The sequence below is a fragment of the Paroedura picta genome, chromosome 4 (assembly GCF_049243985.1).
Source record: "Paroedura picta isolate Pp20150507F chromosome 4, Ppicta_v3.0, whole genome shotgun sequence".
In the NCBI taxonomy this organism is placed as follows: domain Eukaryota; kingdom Metazoa; phylum Chordata; class Lepidosauria; order Squamata; family Gekkonidae; genus Paroedura; species Paroedura picta.
The window spans coordinates 36,754,944-36,776,538 of NC_135372.1; the positions used below are offsets into that span (position 1 = coordinate 36,754,944).

A 21,595-nucleotide genomic window follows, 5' to 3' on the forward strand; every position below is an offset into this window, starting at 1 on the left:
CACTTGGGCAAAACAGAAGAATCTTCACCGGGCGCCAAAACAGCGCAAATCTGGCACAGAAGAGGGCTTTTCGTACATGATGTGCCACAACAGAAAAGGCCCTGTTTTTAGTGATGCTTGAGGCTGCCAACTTTGGGTTGGGAAATTCCTGCAGATTTAGGAGTGGAGCCTGGAGAGGGAAGGGAACATACCTAAAACGATATAAAGTCCACTCTTCAAAACAGCCATTTTCTACAGGGGAATTTGCTGTGTCTGTAGACCTGCCAAGGACCAAGCTTGAGGTCCAAGGCAAGATCATAAGTCTGCACTGCAATTAGCCAATGCATGGCTAAATCCTGACTGCAGGATCCGTAACTTTAAAGTGAAACTGACCTGTAGTGCGCACTAGTGGGGAGATCCTTTTGTCTGTGCATGTATATAAGTTGGGGTTTTCAGGGGTGGGGTTTAGTTCAGTTTTGACTCTTCTACCATCCTGCTGGGGTCACAATAAAGAGCTGATTGAACCTCCAGTGTCCTGGCTCCTATGGATCTAACAGAACTGATTGCTGCACTCTGGGGATCTGTTGTAAAAGCAGATCTCCAGGCTTCAGCAGATCCATTATCATTCCAGAAGTCTTGCAGCTCTGACAGTCTGTTCCAAAGGTAACATTAAAAAAAAACAGGGTCTCTAAAAATCATGTGTCAGGAATAGGGTCACCACCTCTGGGTTAGAAAATATTACTCTTAGAGTCTGGGGACAGAGCCGGGACTGGGCAGGATTTGGAGCAGGGAGGGACCTCATGGAGTATAAATCTTTGGAGTCCACCCTCCAAAGCAGCCATTTTCTCTAGGCCAGCTGAGTCACCTATTCTGCACACAATAGATAATGCACTTTAGAAGTAGATTTTCCTGTTCTGCACAGGACAATCCAGCTGCCAAAGCACATTCAAAGTGCATTGGCCCCAGAGATGAGCTGTAAACCAGGGGCATCCAATCTGGCAAAGCTCATAATGCTGGGAATGTCTGAGAAAGAAAGATAAAGGTACCAACTTGAAAGGAAGCCTCAATGGAATGGAGCATTTCCATAACTCAGCTCCCTGTCAGTCATTCCTAAAACCTCCCCATTTTTATTTGCGATTCCCCTAAAGAAGGTGAGGTGATTAATCAAGGTCTCCTTTTGCTTTTTTAAGCAGCTTACGAAGCAGCTTACGCAAAGGACTCCACAGCTAGCTGACAGATGCTTACAACAGCCAAACTGGCAAAGATTTCTAATTACATAGGAATCCAAGAAGAAAAAACAGAAGTTCTGTCACCTCCCTTAGTCCTCTCATTTTTCACTCTCACCCACCAGCCTTTATGAAGGAGTGCAGCTAGCTATGCACTAATTAGAAGGAGCCATGCGGGGGGGGGGGGAGAATAACTGGGACATCACATGCAAAAGTCAGGGCTGGCTCCCGATGATGGGGGCCCTGGGTAGTGAGCAGGGGAGGCACCTGGTCAGTGGCAGTGGAGCCCTGCCAGAAGACATGAACCTCTGCTTCAGCGTATGCTGGCAAAAGTGCATGGATTTGTACTGGAACTGAACCAGCATCCCTTCGAACTGCTGGGACTTTATACAAAGCTCACCTTGGGAGCCTTGAGTGGTATGGCTGGAGTTTCTTTTCTCTCTGCTGGTATCAGTTCTGGAACAGGGGCCCATTCCGCATATATTGACTAATGCATATGTGCCTTTTTGCAGCTGGATTTTCCTATGTGGAACAGGAAAATCTACTTCTAAAGTGCATTGAAAATGTGTGTGGAATGGGCCCAGAGGTCATGTTGCTGTGACAGGTTGCAGTGCTACTCTATGTATCTAGCAACCAATTCTTGGAGCTCTATGAAGCAGGTGTGGATCTTATTTTGCATAGAATCGTCTGTATTCAGTCTTTAATGCAGGATGTGTGTGTATATATCAGTATACCTTTTCAACGTGAGTCCATCTGTGGATACTTAAATCCTGAGTCTGTGGATATGAACAGACAAGATAGATCTTCCTGCAAACCTGTGAAGCACCTTGGGTTTGCAGAAAAATCTGATATCTGCCCAGAATGACAGAAGCAGCACCTGAGCCTTTAAGAAATGAATGCCCTGTGGCCATTGTGGGGTTTGCTAGATAACCACAATAATATCACCAGCCTTCAAGCCTTGATTTCTGTCAGTAAAAGACAGTGAAAATTTACCACTGTGTGACAGCCAGGTTTTCATTGTGTTTAGAGTTTCAGACTAAGATCTCGGAGACCAGGTTCAAATCCCCACTCTTCCATGAAAACTCATTGGGTGATCGTGGGCCATTGACACACTCTCACATTAACCTGTTGTGAAGACAAATTGGAGGACAATTAAAGCTAATTTGGGTCCCCATAGGGGAGAACAGTGGGGTTATAACTGAAGTAAATAAAAAATAAATATAACTAGGGGTTAAATATGAGGTAGGTTGGCAGGGGGGTGGGAAGGAGAGAAGGAAACAAAGGAAAAGGGAGATGATATGAGGGCTGCCAGGAGGAAGGAAAGAGGAGTGGAAGCATACAGAGGAAAATGAGAGATGCCATTTGTGGATCCCCTGTTTGCATGTCTTTAAACTTCACACACTGCTGAAGATAAGCACATCATTAGGTCTCAGATGAAACAAAGATCACATTCTGTCCACCAAATGCATACTCAATTAGCCTAAGTAGAAGAAAAAAGTCTTAAGCTGGCAATGGCAAAGTGATTTAATGTTCAAACCAAATTCACAATATTCAAAACAATTTCAAAACGGATTCCCAGGTATATGTCCGTTTTCTTCATCAGTGAATTCTAAATCTCAATATTGTAATAACTCAATCCTCTAATAATATTTTTTTATTGGTGAGCATAACTTACTCTCTTATAATATCTTGGGTGTGTAATTCACTGCTATAGAGGAATTACACATAGTGAAGTTAATATTAGTAAAGGTAAAGATATCCCCTGTGCAAGCACCGAGTCATATCTGACCGTTGGGGTGATGCCCTCTAGCGTTTTCATGGCAGACTCAATACGGGGTGGTTTGCCAGTGCCTTCCCCAGTCATTACCGTTTACCCCCCAGCAAGCTGGGTACTCATTTTACCGACCCCAGAAGGATAGGAGGCTGAGTCAACCTTGAGCCGGCTGCTGGGATCGAATTCCCAGCCTCATGGTCAGAGCTTCAGACAGCATGTTGGATGCCTTACCACCCTGCGCTACAAGAGGCTCAATATTAGTAGACCCCTAGAAATATGAGCCTCTTGTGGTGCAGAGTGGTAAGGCAGCAGACATGCAGTCTGAAAGCTCTGCCCATGAGTCTGGGAGTTTAATCCCAGCAGCCGTCTCAAGGTTGACTCAGCCTTCCATCCTTCCGAGGTCGGTAAAATGAGTACCCAGCTTGCTGGGGGGTAAACAGTATTGACTGGGGAAGAGAATGGCAAACCACCCTGTATTGAGTCCACCAAGAAAATGCTAGAGGGCGTCACATGACTCAGTGCTTGTACAGGGGATACCTTTACCTTTTACAAATATGAATGTATGAGACCAGTTTGTGATCGAATTACACACCCAAGGAGAGGACATGGCTACCACTTCTACCTCCACTTATTCTCGGTATATAAATATCCCTTGACCAGATGAGCTCTATGCCCTCTTCCAACTCTATGATTCTATGAATTTACAGGTCACCATCAGGGTGAAAAAGAGGAGAAAGAGAAAAGGCATGGATCTACATAGCTTTTAACATTGCTTCAAGCTAAGATAATAGAAGTAATTAATTAAGAAGTCGGGTTTTAGCCCATGAAAGATCTGATCACAATTCACTGGCTTTAAAGCTGCTGCAGGGCGATTGCTTTTACCATCACCCACTAATCCAACCACTCCCTTGAAGTTCATGGCTGACTGCACCATGGAGCAACTTCACTCACTGCGTATGATCAGGGATCCTCCTACAGGAGAATACTTTTTCCTCTCCATCCCTCCCTTTCAGACAGGATAAATGGCCTGACAGCGCCACTTTCTATGCAGAGGTGCTCTCTCGGCCGCCCTGCCCTCCACACAGATCGTCCAACAAGAATGGAAAAGAAGTCCCGCAGTTCTTCTAAAGGGTCCAGTGGGAGAAGCAGAGAGAAGGCAGTTTCAGGGGTGAAGACAGAACGGGCGGAACATACCCGGAAAGTCAGCAAAGAGAGGCAGGAGACCGGCAGGAGGAAAGGGAAGAAGGAGATCAAAAGCAGCCTGGAGGCAGGCAACCAAATCCGCACTTCCACAGTGGTGGATGTGGATGATGTGGTCTCTTTCGACGAAGGAACGGAGGTGCTGGCCCTCCTTGAGAGTGAGAAACTGGAGGAAGGTAAGGAGATGTGGGAGTCTCCGCAACAGCAAAGTAGATGGGTCATGGGAGGGAGCATTGACTTGTCCGGAGGGCCCCTTCTTTGGCCAGAGCCTGAGCTTAATGCCTAACTAGGACACGATGGCTATCTTTCCAATGACATTTAAAGACAATTCACTCCACAGAATCTTAGAATCAGAGTTGACAGGGACTCTACAGGCCATCTAGTCCAGCCCCCTGCTCAATGCAGGATCAACCCAAAGCATCCAGGATAAGTCTCTGTCATTGCACAGAAGTATCCCATCCCCGTTGTACAGGCAGACCGTTGTACAAGCAGACCAAGGATGGGGGGAAAGAGTGGAGTGTGATGTTGTCGTATCAGGTGCTTTCTCTAACTAAAACAGCCTGCTAGCCCAGCCTACCCCAATCACATCAAAGCCTGGAAGCTAAGTAGGGCTAGCCCCAGTTAGTGCTCGGATGGGAGACCATCAAGAAAGACCTGGATTGCTAGGCAGAAGCAGGCAATGGAAAACCATCTCTTACCTTGAAAGCTCCATGGTCCTGGGCTTGCTATGCCTCAGTTGTGACTTGACACAGTACACAATTATTATTTGTACCAGGGGGATGGGTGGGTTGGCAGTGGCCCCTGTATCTGGGCCTCAGTCATCCCATTCTGTAGTCATGAAAATAATTCCCATGGTCGTTTTGTGGGGGAAGATGCTCAATGGAAACAGGATCACGATGTTTATGGGGGTGGGGGAATTAAACAGGCCCCTTGCCACAGTTTCTTTCAGCATCTCCACCTCTACCCTCAGAGCCCATTGTTCCTAAATGGTAAATAAGTACCTTGGAGTGGAAGGGTTAAATCCCGGGCGGGAGGAAAATAGTGATAAGTGGAGGTTTACCTGCCCTAATTGGTTCAGCACTTCTATGATTATCGTTATGTTTAGTAAACCACCATCTGGAGAGAAAAAAATGCCTAACAGAAACAGCTTGGCAGGAGGCAAACGGATCTCAAGAAGTTAATCCAAATTGCAGGCCTGCAACCACAGGCCACCCTTCCAATCAATCCTGATTACATAGATTTATTTAGGAGTTTAAAAGGCCTTATGCATGCCGGTAGATGGTGTCAGTTTTGTATATTCATCCAGTGGCCTCCATCCATGATTCTGTAGCAATTTCAGAACGGCGCCTTTTGCAGGATTGGAATCGGGGTGTGTGCACTGCACACTGTTTCATGCTTGGAATTTATTTCATGGCAATGCCAAATTCTATACTCATGTTAACATTTCTGGAACTTAAGCTGAATGTGTGATCACTGGTTGAGGTTCTTTTGAACCACAAGAAACTTATCATACCATAGGCTGTGAGTATCTTTGAGGACCATAGACAATATTGTGAATGAAAAAGGCCCATTTTGGATCGAAATGTCTTATTTTCTGATTCCTTTGAAAATTCTGCAATTATTGTACAAGCAATACATTGCCTTTGTGAACTCTACAATTACTTTCTGGTTCTTTTGAGATTTTTGCAGTTCTTCCACAAGCAAAATATGCAAGACATCTTCTTTCTATAAATAATTCTTTATTGAATTGTATGCATATTTACTTATTTTGCCTATTGCACAGCCTATTCTTGTTTCTAGTATTTTCAACCATTATATTTCTGTTCCAAAGCTACAATTGCATGGGCTGCAGTTTGTAATAACCTATAGCATTGGGTCTGGTTCAGGTTAAACTATTAGGGGTGGTTATTACTCCCTCTGGGTATTTATCTTTATTTTGTTCATACTTTTTAGAAAAAGATAGTAAATAGTATCCCTATCAACCTTGTGTGTGCTAGAATCTAACAAGGGTTACCTTTCAGTTTGCAACCTCTGGGCTAGGAAATTTCTGAAAATCTGGGTTGCCAGTCTCCAGATGCCAGGAGATCTCCCAAAATTAGAACTGATCTCCAATAACAGAAATCTGTTTCCTCAGAGAATATGGTTGTTTTAAAGTATGGACACTGGGGCATTGTTTATTCATTTATTTATTTATATTCCACCTTACTTCCCAATGGGGAACCAAAGCAGCTTACACTGTTTTGTCTTCTGTTTTATCCTCACAACAACCCTGTGAGGTAGGTAAGGCTGAGAGGGCATGATTAGCCCAAGGTCACCCAGCAAACTTACAGGGCAGAGTGGAAATTTGAACCTGGGTCTCCTAGTCGAACAGCATAATAACTACACTACACTGGCTGTTATATCCCACCTTGAAAACACTGCAAACTTCAGGCTCCAATTCCAAATCTACCAGAATGTCACAATACCAACTTTGGAAGTGGAGCCTGAGGAAGGTGGTCTGTAGGGAAGGGAGGGACTTAACTGGGGCAAAGTGCCACACAGTCTGCCCTCTTAGGGATGCCAGATCTCAGCGGGACCTGGGAATCCCCTGGAATTATAGCTTTCCTCCAGGCAACAGAGACGGTTTCCCTAGAGGAAAGGGCTGCTTTGAAGGATGGAATCCATAGCATTATATTCCACTGAGGTCCCTCCCTGCCCCAAATCGCACTCCCAGCTCCACCCCCAAGGCCTCCAAGTATTTCCCAATCCAGAGCTGGCATCCCTGGGTGAGACTCGGGGATCCCCCAGAATTATAGTTCATCTCCATTCTAAAGAGATCAGTTCCCCTGGAGAAAATGGCTACTTTGGAGGGTGGGCTCCATAGCATTATACAGCACTCAGGTTCCTCCCTGCCTCAAATCTCCATCCTCTAAGGCAAGGGTAGTCAACCTGCTGTGCAAATGCTGGCAGGGGCTCATGGGAATTGTAGTCCATTGACATCTGGAGGACCACAGGTTGACTACCCCTGCCCTAAGGTCTGCAGGTATTTCCTAACCCTGCACTGGCAACCCACAGCAGCCATTTCTTCTGAGGATCTGATCTTTGTAGTCTGGAGGGTAGTTATAATTCCAGGATATCTGCAGGCCCCACCTGTGCACTATGTTAATTGAATAGCTTAGAGTAAATCAATCTATGACCAGTATGGGCAATTTGAATAGATCAAAAGTCACTTCATAGACAATGCTCTGTTAGATATTTCGTTCTACAAAATTGAATCTTACTCTGAAATTTGTCTTTGTACTATCTGTAATTTATAAGGCTTTTTGTTTTACTTTTGCTGCAGTCATTACTGAATTTGGCATGCATGGTAAGTTTTCTCAGTGGTTTTTTAACAGAACATTATATAAGCTACCTCCATATGTAATACCAGAATGTAATTCGTTTGGGTTTTTTTGTATATTTAACATAGACCAGTGGTCCCCAACCTTTCTGAGGTCAGGGACCGCCTCCAGGGGTGAGGGGAGAGCCGATGGCCCATGTGCCACGCACATGCGCAGCAGCTGCACACAAAAGTGCACATGCAGTTGCCGCGCATGCGTGTTTTGCCACCTGGTGGCGCTAACGCACATGCACGCAGTTGCCACGCATGCACATTTTCACCACCAGGGGGTGCAAACGCACATGCGCAGCAACTGCGCGAATGCACATTTGCGTTGCCGGCAGCCGCGCCTGCTTCTTCCCTTCTTTCTTGCTGTGGGAGGGGGAGGCAGGTGCGGCTGCCGGCGGCCCAGTACTGTGGCCTTCACGGCCCAGTACCGGGCCACAGACCAGGCGTTGATGACCCCCGACATAGACTATATGTTACCAGTTCAATACACATACTGGCTGCTGAGGAAGTCTATCGAAAAACCAATTCAACCAGTGTGGTCTTCAGCCATTGCTTTGAATAAACAGATGACACTCTTATCACAGCTGACTTGGAAGCCTCAGCTCAGTATTTTGTCTCTTGGTTGGATCATCCCACCTGGAGATTGGTAACCCCAACAGAAGCTGTAAGAAAACTGAATCATTCTGAAGCGACCAGAAACAAAACAATTGCACAGGTAGAGGAAAGAGGGTGGGCCATTTCGCACGGCTTCAAAATAGCACAATGGTTGCTAATTGGAAACGCTACTAATTTGCCATAACCCACGACGTCGTAGACAATCTGCAAAAATCCTGAAACCGACCCGCAAAAAGCGCTTCGTTGTAGCGCTTTCAGGGGAATCCAGAAAAGTGGATTCACCCTCCGGATAGCGATACACTCCTGCAACCAATCTGCAACAGTAGCGCTAAAGACCTGTGCGTTACCATTGTTGCTGGTTCTTCAAAGTCCCTCCCCCTGGCTCTCTCCTCCAAACTTCCGGCGAAGCGATCGCCATTTTTTTTTCTCCGAGCGAGCGGGGATAAACGCACCAGCGAGCCTCTTTCTGTTTAGAGGCTTCCCTGGCTTCAGTCCTTCACCTTTAGTCACTAAGCACAAACCACATAAAAGCCCGTTTGCTGAAATAAAGTCCCTTTATTTTTTACACATAAATTCAGCCGAAAATCGGGCCCGTGAGAGGGGGGGGGGGTTTTATCACTCGAGGCAGCGTGCAAACGATCATACAATCAAACGACAGCTCACATTAGGCAGCTGGATGGGTCTCTCCGTAGCAACGAATCTACCTAGATTCGTTGCTATGGGTCTGTTTTTTTTAAAAAAACCTTTCTTAAAGGGAAAGGGGCTATTTGGGAGCATGCTAACGGCTGCCCATTGGCTGCTTGATGGCCAGGGGCGGGACGAGCTTGGCAATAGCGCTTCCTTTCTAGCGATTTCTGCCGAGACCGGAAGCCTGTGGGAAACGCTAAAAAACGCAACTGATTCCACTACAAAGGCAGGTATGCATAACGACGAATTCCATTATTTTAAATGGCGATTTTTCATTCCGCAAACAATTTGCAACAAAGATCCCCGTGCGAAAAGGCCCGGTGTGTTCTCTCATTTTAACCATTGTCTTATTTTTACCCTTTTTTGTTTTCATAGGCACAAAGTCCGTAGGCCTGGGCTTCTGTGAGTGGGTTCTTGTCCTCCTCTCTCTCCTGGCCATCCTCCTTACATTTCCTGTTTCCATCTGGTTTTGCATGAAGGTAAAAGCATTCAGAGAGGGAAATCAAATGTGGTGTTGATCATGTACAACTCGAGTTGCCAGCTCCTGGTTGGGAAATTTTGGAGGTGGAGCCTGGGGAGAGTAGGGGGAGGGGAGGGGAAGAAACCTCACATTACAGTTCTAAACTAGATGTTATTTGTTGCTGGCCCGATTTTGAGGAAAGCGATATAGGGACGGGAGATTGATACCGCGATTTTCCTTCAATTAATGAGCCATCCCTGAAGCATTATGGTCATTGCAAACAGTGCTGTTTCTCCCCAGCACCCCCACATCCTTTTTCACTGCACAATCCTCAGAGGTTTTTTTACATTCTAAGTTGAGTGCTATAGCGCTAAACTGTTATAACACTTCAGTGCTACAGTAGCATTGAGAGTCAGTGAAGGCAAGGTATTTCAAAGGTGCCGCTGTAGGGCTATATCGGTTTACTGCTATAGCACTCGAGAACATTCAAACAAAAGGCCACAGAAGACTACACGGAAAGAAAGAAGAAGAGTTGGTTTTTATACCTTGCTTTTCACTGCTAGAGCGAGTCTCAGAGTGTTTTACAATCCCCTTCCTTAGAACAGCTTCTAACAGGACTGCGACTGGCCCAAGATCACCCAGCTCTGGAGGAGTGGGGAATCAAATCCAGCTCACCAGATTAGAAGCCACTGCTTTTAACCATTATACCAAGCTGGTTCCCAAAGAATTGGGGGGGGGGATTAGAAGCCACTGCTTTTAACCACTATACCAAGCTGGTTTCCAAAGAGTTGCGGGGGGGGGGGAGGGAGGGAATAGCATTGTAGGAAGTGCTATAGGCATTTTAAACAGCACACCAGGGTGATTCAGAAACACAACAAATGGTTAGCAAATGAAAGAAAGTAGTTCCCATTGAAGTGCCTCAACCACGCTTGGCTAACCCACCACAAACAGGTTTGTAAGAACAGTTGAATAAATTCCGCTAGCAGCTGGTTACTAAAACAGGTCTGTCTGAAATGACGGGGGGGGGGAGGGGTCCATTAGCAACCACTGACTAAAACGGAATACAAAGGCAGTTAGATTGGCAGCCCTATCTGCAACCCCAATTTGTAGCTCCCATAAACAGAAAGGTCCAGGAGCAAGAGTTGGATTCATTCTTGCTCATAGCCCTTGGTGCAAGCGAGGACTGGATGGATCTTCTTAGGCGCAAAGGATAATGCATGTGAATCAAGAGCCTTCGGGGAGGGCGGTATATAAATCTAAATAAATAAAATAAAATAAAATAAAATAAATAAAAATAAATAAGACCAATGCAGTTGGACAGGGAGACCCTGTGACCCCCTTCTGGCTATCTGCAAACAGGCCTCAAGCATCTTGGCTTCATAAAGACTCCTGTACTTAGACTGTAAGATCACGAGTTCCCCTTCTGCCACATATCCATTAACATTACTAACATTCAAACAGGTTAAAGCAGTGGTCCCCAACCTGCGGGCCGCGGCCCGGCGCCGGGCCGCAAAGGCCATGGCGCCGGGCCGCGGCTCCCTCTCCCCGCCCCCCCCCCCCCGCAGTAAAAAACTTCCCAGGCCGCAAGCTTGCGGCCCGGGAAGCTACTTACTGCGGGAGGGCGGGCAGGGAATCAGGGCCGGGCCGCGCCCGTGCAGGCCGCGCCCGTGCAGGCCGCGCCCGCTCGGCCCGATCCGCGGGCGCGGCCCGATCCGTGGGTGCGGCCCGCGGGCGCGGCCGGGCGCGGCTCGTGGGTGCGGTCCGCGGGCGCGGCCGGGCGCGGCTCGTGGGTGCGGCCGAGCGCGGCTTGCGGGTGCGGCCCGCGGGCGCGGCCGGGCGCGGCCCGATCCGCGGGCCCGGCTCGCGGGCGCGGCCCGAAGCATGGGCGTGGCCCGCGCGGGCGCGGTCCCTGCGGGCGCGACCCGATGCCCTGCCGGTCCCCAGCCTAATAAAGGTTGGGGACCACTGGGTTAAAGAACAAAGTCTGATTCCAAGGACACCTTTAAGACCAGGGGTAGTCAAACTGCGGCCCTCCAGATGTCCATGGACTACAATTCCCACGAGCCCCTGCCAGCAAATGCTGGGAATTGTAGTCCATGGACATCTGGAGGGCCGCAGTTTGACTACCCCTGTTTAAGACCAACAAAGTTTTATTCAGGGTATGAGCTTTTGTGCGCTCGGACACGTCTTCAAATACTAGACTCAAACTTTGTTCTGCTGCTGCAGACAACAAGGCCACACAACCGAAACTATTAAAAAAGGTTGCTGAGGAAGTTCACGGGGTTTGTTTGGCTGCTGCTGTCCAATGAAGCAGACAAAGCATTTTATTTTGCCAGGCCAACGATGATCACAGAAACAAGCCCGAAAATGATCATGCACAACTGAGGGTGGGCTAGGCATTGGTGGCGTAGTACCTGGCCATGTGCAACAAGTTGTTTTTCACATTTTATACTTGAAATTTGACACCAATTCCTGCTAAATTCTTACTGCTGACAGTTGCGCATTACAAGGAACAGCCTGTGTTGTTTGCGACACTCTTGGTCTCTGCTGCAAACCTAGAAATAACTGTTAACTCAGATATTTGCTCATTAAATAAATTGTTTTAATCCTAAATCTATACTTCTGCTTTCTTGCAAAGCTAACAGGGGTTACAAAGCGGGCAAACGTGGCTCCGTTAATGCTAAGCTGAGCATTTCTATTTCAAGGCATATAATAAGAAAAAATGTGCCCATTTACTCGCATCAACTGTCTATTGTTACAGGAGTTACCCTAATGGAAAGCAATTTCAATACGTATCAGGATTATACTCAACATTTTAGGTACCTCGATTCCTCTTTTCCCCTCACTACCTAGGTTAGAGTAAAAAAACAAGCGAACGACTCCTCCACATACAATTAAGAGTTTACACAAGGTACCTCTCTCTCCAGATCCCATCCTTAATCGATGGTTTCCCTTGACAGATCGTGAGGGAGTATGAGCGCGCTGTTTTGTTCCGCTTCGGACGCATTCTTCGCGGAAGGCCCAGAGGGCCTGGTGAGTATGGAGGAGGAGCCCTTGGCCTGGTACGCAGCGGCAGCAGGTGACAGGAATGCCCCTGTTTTGGTACATGTGTGGCACAGTTGGGATAAATAAATAATAAATATTTTATATTTATACTGCCACAACCCTGTTAGTTCAGGGTTGGTTAACAATATTTCAAAACTACACAAATAATAATAAAACTGTATAAAAGTGATAGACAGTTTAATAATCATTCTGTTATTCGTCTCCTGTGGGAATTAATTTATCTGCCTGGCAAGGGTTGGACGGGTTTCTGTCAGTGTTTCTCCTGATTGACATAAAAATCTGAATTTTCAGTCCACCCATCCCATTTGCTTTGCCGTTTTACTTCACAACATCCAGTTTTCATGTTCTGCTGTTCCCTTCTCTCCCTAAATAGGGTTGTTCTTTTTCCTTCCCTGCCTGGATACCTACCACAAAATAGATCTCCGCCTCAAAACCTTAGAGATTCCTTTCTATGAAGTAAGTCACAGAGAACCTGATCAGTAATGAACACGGTTGTGGGAGGCAAAGGGATAAGGAATCAGGACATTTGATGCAATGGCTGGCTAGATATATTGTGAAAGAAAGATAATTGTGGGCATTTCCACACATTAGTAAAAATAGCGTTACGCTTGCTGAATGGCATAGCGCTAAATATTATTGCGCTTCCTGGCCATTCCTCCCTTTCTTGCTGTCTCACTCTAGTCTGCCGCCTTTTCACATTTCTCATCCAACACAAGCACTGCTGGAAATGGCAGAAGAGAGCAATGTTCCTTATACGCAACTCTCTTCCACCTGTCAGTCAAGCCAGGCAGCCAATCCCCTTCCTCCATTGACTAAAATGGAAATTTCAGCTTTCCTGCCTTTCCAAGGGCTTGGGGTGGGGGGGTTGAGGTAGAGCCTCCAAACTTTCAGGGATGCTCTTCCCTGACTCTCCTCCAAATTTCAGAATGATTGCACCACGGGATCCCAATCTAAGGGCTCCCAAAGAGTGTGCCCCATTCCCCTGTTATATCCTATGGGACAGACTCTCAATTGAATACAATGGAGGGATGGGGGCATCCTCTTTGGGGGCACCTAGAACAGGACCCCTTGAACGTGGAGTGCCTGGAGACTTTTGGAGTGGAGCCGGGAGTGGGTAGGATTTGGGCTGGGGAGCGACCACAGTGGAGTATCAAACCATGCAGTCCACCTTCTAAGTGGCCGTTTTCTCCAGGGGAACTGATCTCTGTTGCCTGGAGAGGAGTTGTAATTCCAGGGAATCCCCAGTCCCATTTAGGGACTGGCATCCCTAGGCAGAGTATGGAGAGAAGGTGTCAAAAGTGGAAATGTCCCTAAGAGCAACAATCTACACATCAAAGGGGCAGCTGAACAGCAATAGAAAGCAAAGATGCTCAGTGTCCTGGCTTATCTATCTCTCGGACTCTAGGTAGTCGCCCTATGAAGTCTGAGGGTAAGAGCAGCATACAGTCCTTCATTTCCAAAAGTAATAACATGCAAATACAATGGAGAATACATATCCTTGCTAACAGCTACACTAGACATCATCCATATTTGCTGGTTGCCAGTATCACCAGCCCCCTCCCTCCTCTCCATTTACCCACTGGATAACCACAGACGACATGTTCTGCTCCCCCTAGGTCATAACCAAAGACATGGAGAGTCTAGAAGTCGATACCGTCTGCTACTACCGAATGGAGAATGCCACTCTTCTCCTAACAACCCTGGCCAACCTTTCAAGCGCAGTCCAGTTACTGGTGCAGACGATCGCAAAGCGTTCACTGGCACATCGATCCCTCACAGAGATCCTCATGGAAAGGAAGACAATTGGCCAAGAAATAAAGGTGGGTGGGGTCAAGGCTGCTAAGACGGGAAACTAGGGAACAAAGTTCTCCATACCCTGGTTGCTCAGGGGACCAGGAAGCTAGGCGAGGTGGCCCTACAGCAGGGATTCCCAAGTATGGCTCTGCAGAACCCTGGGGTAACACAAGAGCCCCCCCAGGGGTTATGTGGCCTTTCCCAGAAGTTTGGATGGCTGCTGACATCAGTAGACATCACTGGAGCCCACTTCCCCTGGTGCTGTACCAGCCTAGTCTCTTTCTCCTTCACGTAAGGAAAAGCGTAATATAAGAACCAACTCTTCTTGTTCTTCTTCTCCACAATGGATACAGTAAACAGTCAACTGATTGGCTGGCTCCCCCATCTTACTTGCGCTCACTTCTCTGAAGGGGCAAGTCGCCACTTCTGGGATTCTTTGAAGCCTGAAAAATATCTCAGGGGTTCCTCCAGGGTCAAAAGGTTGGAAAAGGCTGTTGTACTGTGTGGCTAGAAATTCAATGTTCCCTTAATTTAGGGCAGTGGTTCTCAGCCTGGGGATCAGGGCCCCTTTGGGGTTTGAATGATCCTTTCACAGGGGTTGCAGCAGGGCAAGCAGCTTGGCAGGGGGGGCGACACCGTTGCCACACCTCCTGAAGGCGCCCAACAATTTATAACCAATGTATATACAATCGTGACCAATGGATCTTCACGCCATTTGTCAGTTTTGGTTTAATTTCTATGAAAGAACAATTGTATCATTTTATGATTGGGGGTCACCACAACATGAGGAACTGTATTAAAGGGTCATTAGGAAGGTTGAGAATCACTGATTTAGGGGAAAGAAAGGAAAAAGTGGAACGATCAGGTGGAAAACCTCTGTAGTGGAAGTTTCCCCAAATGCCCAAATGATAAAGAACAGCAGCCAACGAAAAGCTTCCAGTGAGAAGTTACTGTTTTGCTCCCACTGTAGGTCCTCATTGCCCGGGACAGTCATAGCCTTGTGTGGAAAGTGCCCTCAAGTTATAGCTGACTTAGGGCAACTCCATGGAGTTTTCAAAGCAATAGATGGTCTGCAGTGGTTTGCCATTGCCTGCCTCCAGGTCATTACCCTGGTGTTCCTTGGCAGTCTCCCATCCAAATACTAGCCCGAAGGGTGTTTTAGATGCTTTGCACTACACTGTTCAGCTTCTGTTTCCTGGCATGTCCCGTTCAGGACACTGGTCCCCTCAGGACTGAACAGGTACACAGGTTTCTTGTTTCAATACAGATGCCTCCCAAGCATTTCCCCTTGCTCTTATCAAACTGATTGTAATCTGCCTTGCATCTTTACAAGCATCCTTTATCATGTTTAGTATGTATTATCTGATCGCCATTTTCTGCATTGTGTAACATTACATATTGTCTAATACTGTCTGCCAGCTTCGTGTAGCAGTTAAGAGTGGCAGCTTCTAATCTGCCAAGCCAGGTTTGACTCCCCGCTCCTCCACATGCAGCCAGCTGGGTGACCTTGGGCTAGTCACAGCCCTGATAGAGGGCATTGCTTACTAGATGGCTCATCAAATTGCATTGACTTACATTGTGTAATCAGCCTTGAGTCTCAGTGAGAAAGATGAAATATAAATAAAGTAAATACAATAACAGAACACTGGCATTACTTCTTGGATAATCAGATACTCGGTGTTTCAGAATACCTTTACATCAGAGAAAGACTGAAATATCAGCTTCCCATTGAAAGTGCCAAATAGATTTAAGTTCCTTGCCCCACTTTCCAAAGCTATGATATTTAATAAGCTGCCTTTTTATTTGTAGGTGGCTACAGATGCCGTTACCTGCCAATGGGGGATCAAAGTGGAGCGGACAGAAATGTAGGTATCCCAATGAATTTGTGTGCAGAAATAGTATCAAAATGACAGAGAAGAAAAGGGATTAGCAGGTGCTGGTAAAATTCAGATTCCACTTTCTTAAGTATCCTCTGCCCCTGCTTTTTGCCTTTGAATTCTCCACCCACTGATTGTTTTTTAGTGGAAAAGAAAGACCAGGAAGTTACTCCCTTTCTGGTCTGTAGAGAGCTAAAATCCAGCTACTAGAAAGAACATAAGAGAAGCCATGTTGGATCAGGCCAATGGCCCATCCAGTCCAACACTTTTCACACAGTGGCCAAAAACATCAGCATGTCCGCCACAGGGAGCAGAAGTCTAGAAGCTTTCCCACTGTTGCCCTCCCCTCCCAAGTACTAAGAATATAGAGTATCACTATGGGGTTACTTAAAGAGCCAGGCTGGATAATGGATGGGCACTTCTCTGGACGTAAGAACATTGATCGGTTTTGGAGCGCCCTTCTCTCCATCCACAGATGCCCAATGACATCCCTCCCTGATTGTGCGAGGTCTGTAAGTGGAATCAGGTAAGTCATAACCAGGACCACATGGAACTACCAGGTGTCCAGAAAGCTCAATAAACTGGCTCTCCAGTCAACTCCCATAGCGTAAAACTAGGTTACACGATTGTATTATAAGCAGCTTAGACCTTTCGATAGACAAAAGGTATCTGAGTTACCGGTCTTTGACTGACCAAGTGTCTTTTGGTCTCAGATCTCTTGGCCACTGGGGGAGGGGGGAACAGGTCAACATGACCATGTATGATCTTATCACCCAATAAATGTGATAAATGTTTAGCATTTTTTAAAGTAATTAATCAACTCCCACCCACCCTTCCAGGGCCATCAAGAAAGCCCAGAGTTTCCTGAAACCCTGGTTTAGGCATTTAGAACCCACTTTTCCTCTGGAGATATCAAGTGGGCATAGATAGGCAGTGTTGCCAGCTAGGAGGATTCACACCAACCCCCTTGCCTTGACTCTCCCCCCCTCCCCCCCACAGACACACCTGTAAGACTAATTCCCAGGATGATTTTCCTTCACATCTCTATCTGGAGAAGTGAGCTCTGACTCATGAAAGCAGATATTGAAATAGATATTAAGTCTTTAAGGGGCCACCGGACTCGTGTTTTATTGTTCTTTGAACAGAAAGCACTGAAGGTACCCTGCAGCCAGAACTGTCGGCTGGTACCCAAAATAGGCCTCTAGTTTGTTCTGACAGCAGGTTAGCCACGGAAGCATAGGACTTCTGTATGCCTGAGTTTTGTTCTCAAACTAAACTATTGCATTACACAGAATTGTTTCAATGTGGTTTCCTACTTGGGAGACTGCAGGCCAAGCTGCCAGGATGCCTATCTCTGTTTCAGAAAAGATGTACGACTGCCAGCTGAGCTGCAGCAGTCCCTGGCTGTGCAAGCAGAAGCCCAGCGCCAGGTCAAAGTGAAGGTAAGAGCACATGTGTGTCCTGTATTTTCATGCCTGGAGATCTATCCTACCAGCTTCCTTGATCAGATTGCCATAAGTTCTGCTTGCCAAGTAGACCCTGTAGAACTGAAGGTTTTGGGTTAGGATGAAGATCCCAGTCTCCACATGATATGCTGTCAATCTGAATTGGCACCGAGATGTGAGCTCCAAGGCTAGAACCTACAAGTCTAATCCAAAGTGCTTACAGTAGCTACAAGGCACATGGGTCTTTGCAATGCGTTACTTTCTTCCGGGGCAGCTAACACAAACGAGGCTATTTCACTTTCTCCTTTCTGTGATGTAGGTGATCCAAATCAGCCAAGGAGAACGGGTATAGTGATGTTTATTGCTGGCGTATATCGTAATACCTCAGCCAGGCCTCCATCTTGGAACAGCCCACAAACAGGAACCACCCAGTCCCCCCCACTCGGGCTGGGGATGCCAGCCTCCAGGTGGGACCTAGGGATCCCCCGGAATTACAGCTCAACTCCAGACTACAGAGATCAGTTCGCCTGGAGAAGATGGATGCTTTGGAGGGTGGACTGTATAACATGGTACCCCACTGAGGTCCCTGTCTTCTCCAGGGGGTTCCGACTCTGGATCTGGCAACCCTACCCCCACATGCCCCACCAAAGTGGGCGACCGGGAAATCCTAGCTCTGATGCACCTGATATTCCTCAGCAATGACCAACTAGGCCACTAGGTGGCAACAACAACTTTACAATAATCATAAAAAATATTTTCTAGTGTGAATAGCAACCAGTCCTTTTGCAGACCACAATAGTTGGGGCCATTCCGCATGACTTAAATGTAGCAGAAGTCTTACCTTTGGTAAACGCTACAAATTCAACATTCTGCATGACGTCGCACCCAATCTGCAACACTCCTGCAACACTCCCGCAAAAAGTGCTTTGTTGTAGTGCTTTTCGGGGAATCGGGAAAAGTGGATTCCCCCTGAAAAAAACGCTACACTTCAGCGCACAAGCTGCAACAAACCAGCGAAAGACATGTGAGTTCTCAATGTAGTGGTAGAAAGTCCCTCCCCCGCTCTTGCCCCCGAACTTCCGGAGAAGTGATCGCCATTTTTTTTCCCTTAGACCTGCGAAAGCAGCGAACGAGCAAGGCTTCACTGGCTAAAGTCCCACCACAGAAGTGATTTAAAGTAAAACAAAGCTCCCTAAGTTCCCAAGCACAACACAGCCCCCTGTTCGTCACTGCCCATAATTTCGGCCACAAATCGCGCCCGTGGGGGGGGGTTCTTTTTGAGGAGCGTGTAAACGATTAATCGCCAACTCCTATACCAGCAAAAAGGTCTTTCCGATGCAACAATTGAACACATATTTGTTGCAACGGTGTGTTTGGTTTTTAAAAAAACATTTCTTAAAGGGAAAGGGACTTTTCGGGAGCATGAACACAACAGCCCATTGGCTGTTCCGTTTGATTGATGGCCAGGGGCGGGAAGAAGCACAGAAAAAAATCGCTTCCTTTGTTGCGATTCCAGTGAGACCGGAAACCTGTGGGGAATGAATGAAACACTACTGGAACTTCTATATTCCACTAAAAATAAGGTATGCGGAATGATGAAATTCCACCCTTTAATATAGCGTTTCTGCATTCTGTGAACATTTGGCAACATTGGTCCTTGTACAGAATGGCCCTTGGATTAGGCACTTTCAATGCACTTTAGAAGCAGGTCTTGTTTTGCACAGGAAGATCGGGCTGCAAAAGCACACTGAAAGTGCATTTTCCAGTGTGTGCTGAATGAGCCCAGCGCATTTCCATATGTCTTGTATATTCCATACATCCATTCATCCACCGAGGACTGGATGAGGTCAGGCTGAGAGAAGAGGACTGGCACAAGCTCATCCAGGTCATCCAACTTCATGGTTGACTTAGGGGTTTGACCCCAGGTCTCCTTGTCTGTCATGCACAACACTTCTCAGTCCTTCTGAAGCTTACTAGGTAGAGTTCTCAATTCCCAGGTTGGGCCTAGAAGCCCCTCAGAATTGTAACAGATCTTCAGATGACAAAGGTCAGTTTCCCTGGAGAAAACTGCTACCTTGGATGGAGAACTCAATGGCTTTATACCTTGCTAAGATCTCTCCTGGGCAACTGCACGCAGGAGTTCCTTTGCTTTTTTTGAAAGTGGAAAGGGCACAATGGGTGAAGCAGATCAAAAATGGAGGGAGGGGAATTAAGTGGGTTTACTTGAAAACGAATAGGCCAGAGCTTTTAAGTTTGACAAGAAAACTTCTTCCGATGGCCTTACATCCTAGATGATAGCTGCTGAAGGAGAGAGGGCTGCCTCCGAATCCCTGAAGAGGGCCTCTGAGATACTGTCCAGCAGCCCGGCCGCCATCCAGCTTCGTTACCTGCACGCTTTACAAGCCTTGTCTGCGGACAAACCGCCCACCCTTGTTTTACCTTTGCCTTCGGAACTCATGAACTTTTCAGCCGGGGCCAGCCAGAAACCCACCAGCTTTAACCCGCCTGCAGAGGCGTCCGTCTACCCGGACGTTCGCAAGAAGGACCCGAAGGACTCCCCCATGCTGTAGGGACACGACAAAAACGAAATGGAGAATCTCGATCACAAGATGTGACGGATGCTGACTTGGGTGAACTCCATCATCCCTGTGATGTAGGGCAGGGGTAGTCAACCTGTGGTCCTCCAGATGTCCATGGACTACAACTCCCATGAGCATTTGCTGGCAGGGGCTCATGGGAATTATAGTCCATGGACATCTGGAGGACCACAGGTTGACTACCCCTGATGTAGGGGGTCCTGCTTAAATCTCAGCATGCACAAATTCAAAGAGGGAGGGGGTTTGTGTCACACATCAGGTGGCCATGAACCCAGGCCTGCTTGAGGTGGTGCTGTAGTCAGTCCCAACTCTCTCAGGAGTTTTACATGTACAGTGCATGTCATGTCATTTCTGACACAGTTGGTCTTGTTTCCAGCTGTTTTACGTGTGTGTGTAAAAATCTACAGCCCTAGGTGTTTGATCCTGCTGAAAATTCCCCACTGATGAGGGAATCTGTAGAGCTCAGCTTTCCTGCCTTCCCCTCCTACTGCAACCTCAAGTGTTCCCTGAAATTCTATTCCTGAAGTTTAGAAAACCACCAGGAACAGGGGGGACCTGGTTGTCTGCATAAAGGGGGGAGAACTAGGCAAAAATCCCCAGTTCTGTAAGTGGAAATCTTCTGTGGGGTCCAGCCTATAAAGTTATATAATTGATAGTATTAGAAGGGGGGGGGGGGACTTGCATTCAAGTCCTTGCTCTGTGATGAGCAGATGAGGGTGACCGGGGGCCTGCCAGGGTCTCCCAGTGTTATATCCCTCACAAGAGTGCTGTGAGGGTAAAACAGAATGGGGTGGATCGTTGGACGGTGTACTGAAAATGGTATACTTAAAAAAAAAGGATTCTGACAGAACCTAAACAGTTCCACAGGGCCTGCAAAAGGGAGCTCCTCCGCCAGGCATTTGGTTGAGGTCAACCAAACCACCGCTTCCAGTTGGCCCTCAAGCTCCCCCCCCTCTACGAACAACATTGATTGGTTGCCCACGGGGCCCAGTAAGAGTTGAGCTGAGGCTCTTACAATTTCTATTTTATGTATCATTGTTATTATCATGTTAAATTATTATTGTTGTAATGTTGCTGCTGTTACTGTTACCTGTTACCATGTGTTAATTGTATCCTCCCTGTTTTCTGTAAACAGCCCTGAGCCCTCGGGGAGGGCGGTATATAAATATAATAATAAATAAATAAAATAAATTCCATTTTCAGCACACGGTTCAAGGGCCATGTGCACGATCCTGCGTGCGTCTAGCAATGTCTACTTGAGCTAAACCTTTACATTCTTTGGAGCCTATCTTTAAAGGCTGGCAGTGACCCAGATGTGTGAAGAAATAATTGGTCCTTTGGAGGAAGCCACGGCTACAGCCTGGTGCCAATTCCCACTTCTCCCTGCTCCAACATTCCTACACAGGGAAAGCGACCGTCACAAAACAGCTTGAGAAATCCCTATCGTTTGTTTGCCTGGATTGTTAATTAGCTCAGGGAGTGGCCCTCCACCAGCCTGACATTAATAG

The 21,595-nt window shown here is 47.0% G+C and overlaps 2 protein-coding genes across 4 annotated transcripts in view; one reads left to right on the top strand and one right to left on the bottom strand.

Annotated features, from left to right (window-relative positions):
- TDRD5 (tudor domain containing 5) overlaps positions 1 to 19,786 on the bottom strand; it is a 65,496-nt gene extending 45,710 nt beyond the window's left edge. For 2 of the 3 annotated variants that reach the window (XM_077332445.1, XM_077332442.1), the window contains exons 1-2: positions 18,332 to 19,786; positions 12,224 to 12,402 (exon numbers count right to left, since the gene is read on the bottom strand). In XM_077332445.1, the coding sequence (XP_077188560.1) occupies positions 12,224 to 12,315 (92 nt within the window). In that variant the 5' untranslated portion in view covers positions 12,316 to 12,402; positions 18,332 to 19,786. Of the gene's footprint in view, positions 1 to 9,205; positions 9,420 to 12,223; positions 13,315 to 18,331 lie in introns of those variants that run through there. The other variant, XM_077332447.1, reaches the window with a different exon arrangement.
- On the top strand, positions 4,002 to 21,322 carry NPHS2 (NPHS2 stomatin family member, podocin). Its single transcript, XM_077332450.1, has 8 exons — positions 4,002 to 4,355; positions 9,224 to 9,327; positions 12,269 to 12,341; positions 12,748 to 12,830; positions 13,991 to 14,194; positions 15,978 to 16,033; positions 17,409 to 17,487; positions 19,782 to 21,322. The coding sequence occupies exons 1-8, from the start codon at positions 4,025 to 4,027 to the stop codon at positions 20,058 to 20,060; spliced, it is 1,209 nt and encodes a 402-aa protein (XP_077188565.1). The 5' UTR covers positions 4,002 to 4,024; the 3' UTR covers positions 20,061 to 21,322.
- The last annotated feature ends 273 nt before the right edge of the window (positions 21,323 to 21,595 follow it).